Source organism: Aulonocara sp. 'chitande type north' Nkhata Bay, linkage group LG4 (genome assembly GCF_057382095.1).
Source record: "Aulonocara sp. 'chitande type north' Nkhata Bay isolate Kocher_YH1m ecotype deep benthic linkage group LG4, A_spYH_male_GT1.1, whole genome shotgun sequence".
NCBI lineage: Eukaryota > Metazoa > Chordata > Actinopteri > Cichliformes > Cichlidae > Aulonocara > Aulonocara sp. 'chitande type north' Nkhata Bay.
The window spans coordinates 17,531,236-17,542,970 of NC_141347.1; the positions used below are offsets into that span (position 1 = coordinate 17,531,236).

Genomic DNA, 11,735 nt, shown 5'->3' on the forward strand with positions numbered 1-11,735 from the left:
ACTGGCTAGTGAACTCCATATGAAGCCTAAAGTTTAGCAGCTCATGAAGGAGGGGTGGCAGTGACAATAAAACCGAGGACAGTGTACGCCCTTCAGCTAACAAAGTCAATTACAACTGGTAGCATTTTAATAATAATGTTAAAACAGTGAACTTCATGTTTTATTCAGCATGACTTTAAACTTCTAATTGAACCCATAAAGTTATCAGTAAAATGTTTACGTCGGTGGCCGAGTGAGAGAGCTGAGGACTTCTAACAGCTCTGTAACAATAGAGTAAAAACAGGACACCAACCTTCTTGTGAAAAAGGAAAAAAAAAAAACTGGGGTTGCCTGGTAAGGACATTGAATTCTTTCACATTCAGCAATTGATTGCATGTAGTTCGAGCATGCAACACCTTCAACCTCTGAGTGACTACTTTTGATCAGGAGGCGATTGAACAGGTTGCCTGGTGAGAGGCGACCTGTCTCCAAGCAATCATGCTCCAAACCACACAGACTGTAATTACAAATTGGTAAAAGTTTGCAAATAATTGCCTTGCAATCAGTCTGTGCCAGTCTGTTCCAATGAGTACAACTCATCTGTCATGTGGGTGGTTATTAGCTGGTTGGACATAGCTGATTATGCTCAAATATAGTGAGCACCTATGCTATTTTGCAGTTAAATTGCCAGTCCTGGAGTAACTACCTCCCACTTTCTCGTGGAATTTGTAAATTTTCAGTTTCAAATTGAAGAAAATTTTGCTGAACTCTGAACGTTAATCGTTAAATTGAATTTCTGTGTATGTAATTCCACAGATTTATCACAGCTGATCACAAACAGATTGAACGTAACTGCTAACTTGACCTCATTCAGTGACAAACTGTTTTATTGCCGTCTTATTCCTGTTAGTTAGTTTAAAGTTGGCAGCTGACTGCAAGTGGTCACAGGAACATAACCAGAAGTCTTTTTGCAACCACTGTAGTCGCCCCCTGCTGGCCACTAGAAAGAATGCAGCTTTAAGGCAATGGATTCCAAGGCAATGGCCTTGGATTCACTTCTCTGGTCTAGAAGCTACTTGCACCATGTGTGAATGAAACATACATTTCGCGAGATTTAAAATGTAATATTGTTGGAGGGTATGAAAATGTTTTGTTCTATTGTTTTTCCTTATGGAAAATAATTTTATATGTCAAAGCAAAACATCAGACAATCAGAGAAGAACATTGTGGCATTTTATTGTGTGGAGGCACATTTTTGTTACTTTAAACCCTGGAAATCTGATCAAATTCACAAGCTAAAGATACATTTTGACTCTAAAGCAGACAGCAGTAGTAGCAATGTTGTAAATTCAGCCTTTGTCCAGTTTCATCTTCCAAGCTGAAACATACCCATGTTCACTCATTTGCTGTTTCCTCTTCAGTAAAACGAACATCTGTTGGACAGATAGGGGGGAGGCATGATCAAAACAAGCCTCATTGTTTTTGTAGCCCTCTATTTTATTTTATTTTTTTCACTCCCGGTGGGAGCCTTACTGTGAGCTGCCAAATGCAGATGAATTAGAATCAGATCACTGAGAGAATACAAAGAAGATTACATGAAGTCTGTCCTGTAGCATCAGTGGAACAAGTGTTGACATCAAGAGGCCACTGAAAAAAAGAAGCACAAAATAAATTAAGACTTGTTTTCTGGCTTATTCAACTTAAGATTTAACAAATGACATCTGCAGGGGAGGATGAGCAAGCAATTGGGAAAAAAATGTAAATATTAAATGCAAAGTCATGAATGATGTGGGAAAACAGCTGTCTCCAGAAGATGATTCATGAAGCTAACATGCTGTGGTTCATTATGGAGGTCAACTACTTTATTAAGTTCCTCTACACCGGCATTTAACAGTGCGGTTCCAGGAAGGTGATGTATTTATACTACCCCTCCAAAGAGATGATGGATTGCTGTTCTGCCCATGAATCATTTAGCGTAGTAACAGTGAGTCCTCAAAAGCCAAATGTGAGGCAGGCATCTCTGTTCTTCGTGCATCTTTCGAAGGTTTACAAAAGTTACGAAACCTCCTTCAGTTTCATCACTACAGCACAGCGTTTGCAGGTGTTCTAGAGATGACAGAGGATCTGGCAGATCTTTCAATCTATGTTTAAAATATCGCGTCTGGAATGTCAGAAATGTTGGAATGTTTTCTTTTTTTTCTTCTTTTTTATTGCAGAATTGATTTATCAGTGGGGTTTTTCCTTCCTCTATCATAACAGACTGAACAGCCCAAATCCAGCACACGTTAGACTAGATCGACTCAGGAATGTGTCAGAATGCACGTAAGTTATGACTTCTCTCATTATCTCCTGTGATAAAGCTAACCGAGGGTGCGTGCCTCAGTTCACTCCTGTTGGAAATGATCCTATAATGATTTTGAAACGCGTGACATCACTGCAAATTTTAAAGAGAGTTTATTTATAGGCAATAATTTACTGCAATCAAATGCTACACGGTGTATCTGACACACATAAGCAAACTAAATTAAAATAAACTAAAGTGGGAAGAGGTTTTCCACTCACAATTCCGGTTTGCAATGGCTAATGACATTCTAAGTAATGGCTGGAAGTTCAGAAAAAAACGCCAATGACATTTCAGACTTTGTCCATCTGCACTGGAGAGGAAAACAATTCCTCCACTTATGCAATTGGAACTGTAAACACTGCGAACACACAGTTTGGTGCTGAAATGCTGTTAGTTACAAAGTCATGAATGGCATTGGCCAATAATGATTTAGAAGGAATAGTCATCCTGACTTAGCTAAATCCAATTGCCCTCATAAAAGCGCTCTCCTAAGGTGGCCTGTGACCTACATGAAACCTCCATCCTGCAGTGGGGCACAGGTTTACTATTTTATGTAGCGATCTTTCACATTCGCATTTAACACTGCGGTTCCAGGAAGGCAATGTATTTATAATAACCCTCTAAAGAGATGGTGCATTGTTTCTTCTGCTTCTGAATCATTTAGTGTTAGCAGTGTAGCAGTGAGTACTTAAAAGCCAAATGTGGGGCAGGCGTCTTGGCTCTTTATGCATCTGTGCCTCTCCAACATGCTCCACTGCTCCACTTTCTCCACTTGTCTGAAGCCCCTTTGTAAACCTCTCCTCTCTCTCTCTCTCTCTCTCTCTCTCTCTCTCTCTCTCTCTCTCTCACACACACACACACACACACACACACACACACACACACACCATTTCCTCATAATTGTCAGCCTGTCTTTCCGTCACCCGTCGTGATTCTCAATTTTGGTGTGTTGGTCTTATGTTGTAATGTTTTTATTTAATGAATTGAGTTTTCTTTTCGATTTACAACAAAAATGTTTTGTACATATCATATGTTGAGTTCTGTAGTGTGATTTGGATTCTTAAAAACTGACTGTATAAACACTGTCAAATCCTAGAACAAAACATGTTGTGTAATCTTCATCACAAGCACATTCAAAAAAGATCAGGATTTTGAAAACTTCCTTGAAAATCCTGATCGTTTTTGAATGATTCCTCATTAAAAACAGTGTTTTAATGAGCACTGGAGGTTTGCTGCGATTTAACAACCTGTAAACAGAGAACATTTTTCAAGGCTGCAATAACAACACCCAGTGGACGTTATCTCATGTCAGGCCAGTAGAAGGATGACATGCATGTTTGACAGTTTCAACAGCATTTAACAACCTGGGCTGTAAGTTGAATTACGGGAATTGTAAATCCTAAAACTTTGGAACCTGGCCAGCGCTAAGCACTAAAGAAGCCATCGGATCTTGTTGTCTGCCGCTTTTTAATCTGTCGCTCGCATGTTCTCGAATTTGAAGAAAAGGTGTTGCATTTTCTCAGTATGCTTCCCTTCAGGTCATTTGTTTGCGTTTTCTTACCCAGTCATTTCTCTGTTTCTGTTGCTCCGTTGCTCTTCATGTATGGCACGTCTTCCTCAAACTCCTCTCTCTGCCTGTGGGAGGTGATACATAACAAGAGCACAATGTACACTTTTATCATGATAAAATCTTGAGATCTGGATGATGGAAAATGTGCGCACAGTTTTTCCTGTTTCATTTATTTCTGTTTGCTTTTTTCAGTCTTAATAGTGAGCTAGATGCTGCCATGCTCCATGGTGCTGTAGCCGTTGGCGTTGTTTGCTATTGCAGTGTGAGTGGGTAAGCAGGGCCAGGGGCCTGAGATGATTGCACTTAAAGTCAATTAGTAGCCATAAACTCAAGAGCACTGATATTTTTTTCCTCCTCCATTCATGTCTCCATTAAAAAAAGCTGGAATACACTGTCGTTACATAGCCAGCCACTTAATCCACCACGCTGTTGCTCGAAGCAAGCCCTAAAATAATCACATGGCTGATTTCGAATCAATGAAAACCAGTCTCTCACGCTGTTCCCCTCATATGAAACAGATATGGCTTTTATGTGCTAAAAGTATAGTTTTTGTGTCAATTATTTAATGAGCTATTTAATGTGTTTCTCCAATGGCTCAAAGTAAATTTCCTCTTTATTCTTTCAGGCATTTGCTAAAGCAAATACTGACATGAGGGGGTTAAATGCAAAAATAAAACAAGATTTCTAGATGTGAAAATTCAAATGGGGGTTTATAAAGTTAGACTCACGGTTTGATTTTGTTGAAGAACCTCTGTCGTAGGATGAGAGCAATGGTGGTGAGGACCATCATAGTCGTACACATGGCTCTACCCCAAGGATCTCCTGCCTTGGGAACGCTGGTGGTTCAGAGCACTGAACCGTCTTCCGCCATTGAAAGGCTTGAATGGTAAAAGGCAGAGTTTGTGGTGTAACAATCTGACTATTCCTGCCTTGGCGCTCACACATGATTGGGGAGATTACCATGGAGGATTAGCTAGGATCAAGGAGGGGGGGTTAGATCTCGCTGGCAGGACTACGAGGTAAACAGAGCATGCTGTGAGTTGCTGTTCTAAAAACAGCCCACCCTTACCACCATGTCATTAGCACAGCATGCTAAATCCATCTCATCAGTATATTGTCTTTTTTTCAGTTGAGGATAGGCAGAATTATGTAACGGGGGCAACAGGGTAGCTTTGCAACATGAGCCTAAAGATCAACATACCAATCAGCTTACATTGTTTTATAAGTGGATTATCTAGTTCAATATTATTGTGCTCAAACATAACTTGGGAAACATCGAATGTTTAGAACATATCATGGGACTGCTTCTAAATATACCAAAACCAGACCCTCTAATGACTTCTCCGCAGGCCAAGTCCAGTGTTCCTACAATATATTATGAAAAGAGAGCACATAGTGGGATAAATGAGGGTATAAATACGGACTGTCGGCAGCTAAGCCACTTATACTTAGCACTGCTGACTCAAGCACAGAATAAGGGAGCAGTGGGGCAAGGAATAGAAAAGAAAGGTGTAATTTTGTCGGTATGCCCACGAGTGTGTAGTGACAGGAGGGTCACATTGGAGCAGCAGATAAACAGAGGCTTTTCTTTTTATTTGAAAATTGAATCAATTACAGATACAAACGTGAGCCATGATGAAAAATGTACAATCGCCACATTTAAATGTAAAAATGTAAAAACGTCTCGTATACTTAAGAGCTAATAAAGTGGCTACAAGTGGATACAGACTGATAAGATTAAACATCTGAAAGACATCATACTGTTTAGAAAGAATGCTGTTTACATTTCTGTTTCGAGATATACACATTCAGCAGAAGGCACATCCAAGTCAAATGTGACCTCTAGTCCACTGGTGGGTCTATGTTTGCATTTTCTTCCTCTTTGCTCTCTCTCCTTTTAATGGTTTAGCTTTTTACAAGAGTACAAATGTAAGAAGGTGAGCTGATTTTTTTTATTCTTCCCTCTCTCCCTCTCTTTCTTTCTGTCTCTCCCTCTCTTATACACACTAGAAACCCACTTTACTAACCACACGTAAGAGTGGACGTCCCATGATGATCTTAGATTACATCAAGCTGTATCTCACATTAGAGTCAACTGATTAATGTCCTATGAAGCCTGGAAATCAGAAGGTTTCCCCGCATGCCTGCCTATGTGGAAAAGAAATAGAAAATTTAAAAAAACCCAAACAAAAAACGAGTAAATGTTTGTTTTATATGTGTAATTCTCAAGGCTTATATTTTATACCATCAATTTACATATGAAAGTGGCCATTTCACATTTTTCTCATGCAACATTAAAAAAAATTCAAACTACGACACCAGAAAAACAGAAAATGGACACAATCATGAGTAAATCATAGTATTACGATATGTATGTATATAAAACTAACTTTTACTATTAGAGAGCGTGTATATTTCTAAGAAAATTTTACTACTTCTTTTCCATATGGGTAGTCCAAGTTTAAAACGTTCAACCAGTCGAGGTTGAGAGCTTTTCCCAGCCCAGTTCCTTGTAGATGGCAGAGATACTGCAGTAAACCGTGGCCAAGAGGTTTGTCCATGCTGCGCCCACCTCAGGTGTGATGACCTCTGGAAATTCTTCTCCCAGGACTTCTAGGATTACACCGCTCAGAATCTGAGTAAGACACAAACAAATGTGCTCAGGACATTGATGGAGCGCTTTGACTTGTTTTTCCCTGAAAATGTTGACCCCCAGTCTCGGGTTTTTGTACAGTCGAAGCAACGAAAGCATAATATGTACAATATAAAGACTGCAAGGGATTGAGTTGTGCTTGTTATCTTTGGTCTGATGTATGGAACTGTTCATCAAATTTGCAAATACACTAGCTGTCTCTTATCTTCTTATTTAGTGTCAGTTTTTTCATATAACTCTATGTTTCAATACTGAATCAAAGGAATCTCAGATGGGAAGGGTTGCTAGCAGTCTCTGGCGCTCTCAGCTAATTAATCTGGTTTCCTGGTCCAAACAGCTGCGTGGTGCATCATATTAAACGGTGTGCAGCTGGTTTCTGTTCACGAGCTCACAACAATTGACTGTGCATTATGTATCTGCTTAAAACTACATGCTAGAGAAAAAAACATAAAAGAATCAAAGGAGAGGGAGCAAAACCAAGTCACAAAATTATGGCAGGAAAGAGGAGTTTAATGACAAACATAATATAAAGTGGTTTACACTGTAAGGTAAAAACCCAATGATACAGAGACAACCCCAACAATCAACCAATCCCTTCTGAGCAAGAACTTGGCAACAGTGGGAAGGAAAAATTCCCTTTTAACAGGAAGAAATCTCTACCAGAACCAGACTCAGGGAGGGGCGGCCATCATGACTGGTTGGGGGTGATGACATGCGTCGTATGCTTGACATTTATCACATTTGTCTCACATTGTATCATTTCCTGTGAATGCAAAATGATTTATTGATCATTTTATGCTAACCTATTAAACTGACTGACTGTAAATACGTGACTCTACAGAAGCACATGGTGCAGAATGAAAGACAGTTTTTTTTTCTACTAATGTCTTGGAGCGTGCTTTCTGCTCAGCTGTTCACGCACTGTTTTCTTTACCTTGAAGTACACAGGCTCCACCTTGTGTTGGAGTGCATGGGCCTTGGCCACTAGCTTCAGCACCGACGCCACCTTATCTGAGTTGTCAAGGTTTTCCACCAGTGTATTGATGGCATTCATAACTCTCCGAGCATGCTTCCTGAGCTGGGCGCTCTTCTCCAGCTCCTCCGCGTCCTCAATGTGCTTGAACTGGTTGAAAAACTGCTTGGAGGAGGGGAAGTTGACAAAGAATCTGCAAAGGAGGAGTGCTAAATGAAAAATACGATATATATACATACGTGTAACTGCTGTACTATTCTCATCTTCCTTCTGCCTGCAGCCTCATCCTATAAACCCACGTTCCCTTGTCAAGTTGGCAAGATAACACGAGTAAACACTAGCGCATGTATAAGGGTGCTGCATACTTTTAGTGTAAAATAACTGCATTAAACTGATACTGTGCAGTGTGGTTTCCATATATTTGCAAAGGATTTACAACCTAAAGGGAAGAGTCCAGCTGCAGAGCTGTGATCATGGCAAAGAGCTGAATAAATAGATACTTTACACAGTGATTTCACAAGTTCTGTTGTACTAAACAACAGCTGTGGTTAGGTTTATGAAATAAAAATGAGGAATACTGACTAAATGACTAAATATGAAATAGTTATCATCATAAATGAGGTTATAGCTTCCTTTGCTTTCCAAACCAATTAATATGTCACACTGGAGAAGGAAAGTAAATCTTGTAGCATCAGATAAAGAATCCCAAAGCGTGCACTAACTCTGATATTCTGGGAGCTTCTCTGTTTCATAACTGTTTTTGCTTTGATAAATGAATGGATGGAGACTTCTTATTGTATTTGCAGTTTAAGGCCCTTTGCCATTCAACTTATAAGGTAGTATACATATGCGTATCCCTATTTCGTACCTGAAAACCCAGTGTGATGAATAACTCTGTTGTTTTTAAAGAAAAACAGTTCCAGTCCTGTTATCAATGTCAATATTTGTTATTTTACCCATTCCTTGGGATGGAATGACAAAATTAATATCAGGAACATGAAACCTGTCTCCTCATACACATTGTTTTCAAGCCACCCACCCTCGCCGCTCCTCGTTTGGGAACCTGTTGGCTGATGTTTCTAGTTCTGCTCTGGTTCCTGTCAGGACTTAAAAAAACATGATCCTGCATACTTTCCAAAAAAAAGTAACATGCTTATTACAGATGAGGGTGTGGGTATTCCATGCTTACTAAGGTTGCTATGATCACACCTGATACTTCCTTTTCTTTCTGAGTGACACTGAAATTATAATTCCAGCAAAGACAGATACGAAGTTATACTTATGTTGGAATACTCAGTTTCTCATCTCAGTTTAAGCTCCGGGTCGAGAATTTAATATCGCTGCGTTCTTTCTGAAGACAGCAAATAGTCCTTTTAAAGATGTTTTCTTTGACACTCAGAAGTATCAGAGTGAATTAACAATGAGGAACCTAAAAACTTACCCCCTCCCACAGTCTGGGAAGAGGGCCAAAGCATCTGGTTTTTGGCTATCGGATCGAGATATCCCATCTCCTCCCTGTCTGTAGAGCAACTAACAGAAAAAGGAAGTGCGGATTTACACTGTCAGATCTGCAACATATGGCTCGATATTTAAGTTTTACTCGTGAACTTAAACGTCTGAGGGAAGGAGGTTGGGAGGCGGTGCATTCATTTTTCAATCCTGGGTGTATGGGCTTCTGCAAGTGCCGGAGCAAAATAATGAACCGTGCTGTTTAATCTTTCTGTCTTTGTAATTGCATGTGACCTGTGGTTGCATATAAATAGCCTCATTAGTTTTTCATATGGTCATTGGTTCTTAATCCTTCCTTATCTTATTTCGAGACTAAATGAAGAGCTGAAGTGATAGAAAGTTTTTCATTTCAGAGACAGAGCGCTGAGATTTGCTACTTTAGATCCTATCTGACGACCATAAAGCCGACGAGTTTGAAGGATTTGCAGCGTTAGGCTTGAAGTTGGACACGGTGGCAGGATCTTTTCTCGCTGGCTGAAGGAGACTTTTGCCAGGACACGGATATCAATCGGACTTTATTAATCAAATTCCCGAAGGTCACAGGAAATTAGTGATGGAATATAAGCAAGACAATATGAAAGGACATATTTTAAATACTTTTTTATACTATTTTCTGTTTCTGTAGGAAAGCGCAGCAGCTAAATTCCATCTTTTCAACAATCTGTGAAAACTACATTACTAATGGTGATTGTATAAATACAGTATTACACTCCCTCTCAACTTTCACCTCCTGCAGTCAGAACGGATTATAAAGGCATGCTCTGTCGTGCATCGAATCTCGTCACACAAGAATTCCATTCAAAGCCGTCACACTTCTGCGAAATCCCTGCACATGGATGATTTTTGCAACATTTGCTTTGCTTAACTTTCAATGTGAAAAAATGAAAGTGTGGTAAGTGCAGGAATCAACCAGCAAATCAATAAAATATGATGTAGTAAATATATGAAAGACTGAATACCTGCTGTGTATGTATCCACTGTGATAGAGAAAAGAGGAGGATTTTAAATGTCTTACAGCTGGTGATGGAGTCATGCTGCCATAGGTTGCCAAGCCCTCTATACAGGCATTCAATCAGAACCTCTTCTGAGAGGGAGTGTGCCCCTTTCATGGGCACAGATGGGGTTTAAATGTTTGACCTCTGCCTTAACAACTTAACAAACAGGATTAAGAGAGCGTCACATCTAAAGAGATGACTGTAAAACCTGTAAAAGTCAGCAAGCTCATTGAAGTTGAGCGTATCCTGGATTTTGAGGAAGCAAGTTTTTTCAAAAAAAAAAAGTCTGCACAGGAGAACAAACAAGCATCAGCTGTTTTTTTATTGGCTCCTGCTGGTGCGCTGACGGTAAAAGGGGGTAAAAGGCAAACCTTAACTTACGTGTGGTGAACTATATAATAAAGATGGAAAGAACTTTCATACCAAAGTCTCAAAATAGGTGATATTACACTGTTTGTGCTATATTTACTCAGCATGTGAGTAAATAGATGCATAGCCATAAAAAAGGATGTTAAAATAGTTCAAATATAACATTCCTGTTAATTATAGATAACATTTTTCACAGTACTCTTTTTATTATTTTGGTGTGAATTAGATATTTCCTCAAACATACATAGAAAAGGAAATACCTGACTAGTATGGCCACCCCGACATCATCACAGTTCTGGTAGACTTTTCCCCAGGAGGCCTGGATCATCACCCTCTCCTTGTCAGTCAGCGGGCTTGGCCGCTCCAGGTGGTCCACCTCTCCGTCTCCCTGCGTCCTCTCCATCTGGAAACACAGTGTGTAGTGAGCTGAGCACATGCAGAAGGCAGGGCTGATGAGAGCACCCCTCCCCCTCAGGCAAATAAACACAATTTGTACCTTTTTGTTGTTGTTGTTGTTGTTGATGTCTTTTCCTCTTGTTTGTGTCTCCTATGTGGTGGCAGAAGGGAAAAGCAGTTTCCTGTTTTCCACCCCTTGTCCCTGTGAGAATCTCTGCTCCCGACCTCTGAATCTCTGCTGAGCGAGAGTGTGAGTGAAGAACGGGCTAGGAAAAAAAAATCACACAAGAAACACACGCAGCAGCGAATGAGGAGGAGCCTCTGTACTCTCTCTTTATACACTCTCCCTTCCCTGCCTCCCTCCTTCTCTTCCCCTTCTCTCCCTCTGCCCGCCTCACCTTTGTAGGTGGTGTTTAATGAAAATACGATGAGATCAGAAACAAATCCCAAGCAAGGGAGCCGGATATGTCATGCACATAATGTGTGAGCGCAGATACAGTGTAATGTCAGCATGGTAAAATAAGATAAAGGTGCACTCTTAACTTGTTTTACCTCTAGAGTCCCTCATGCAGACTTTCCAGGAGAATAACCTGGAATGATATTGAATTTCTCACAAGCTCCCTTTATGTAAATGAAAAAATAAATGCATAGATAAAAATCATAATATTAATATTAATAATAATAAGGTGTTTTGTGCTTTAACTTTTTCATTTTCTTCCTTCAAAAGCAAACATGTGTAGCTTTGCTGTGGTTGGTGTTATCAGTATAAGGATATATCGCTTCCATGTGTTAAAAAAAAGCTTGAGTAAGTTGTTATTGCTGTTTTATAATGAATTGGCCAACCAGGACCCAGGTAGCCTGGAATCTGGGAGGTAAATATGGGAGGAGAGCAAACACAAGACCAGACACTGTGACTTAGGTAATATCAACTGTCTTACAAGGGGAGG

The 11,735-nt window shown here is 40.0% G+C and overlaps 1 protein-coding gene and 1 long non-coding RNA gene across 2 annotated transcripts; both read right to left on the minus strand.

The window, feature by feature from the left end:
* Positions 1-1,201: 1,201 nt before the first annotated feature.
* LOC147332311 (uncharacterized) lies at positions 1,202-4,843 on the minus strand. Its single transcript, XR_015128932.1, has 4 exons — positions 4,622-4,843; positions 3,885-3,958; positions 1,575-1,626; positions 1,202-1,412 (listed from the first exon to the last, which is right to left on the minus strand). It is a non-coding gene; the product is annotated as an uncharacterized LOC147332311 (long non-coding RNA).
* A 622-nt stretch (positions 4,844-5,465) lies between these two features.
* Positions 5,466-11,092, minus strand: LOC147332312 (cytoglobin-1-like). The gene is made up of 4 exons (XM_086288780.1): positions 10,889-11,092; positions 10,653-10,795; positions 7,481-7,712; positions 5,466-6,528 (listed from the first exon to the last, which is right to left on the minus strand). Exons 2-4 carry the CDS (start codon positions 10,793-10,795, stop codon positions 6,364-6,366), a joined length of 540 nt encoding a protein of 179 aa, XP_086144906.1. The 5' UTR covers positions 10,889-11,092; the 3' UTR covers positions 5,466-6,363.
* Positions 11,093-11,735: the final 643 nt, after the last annotated feature.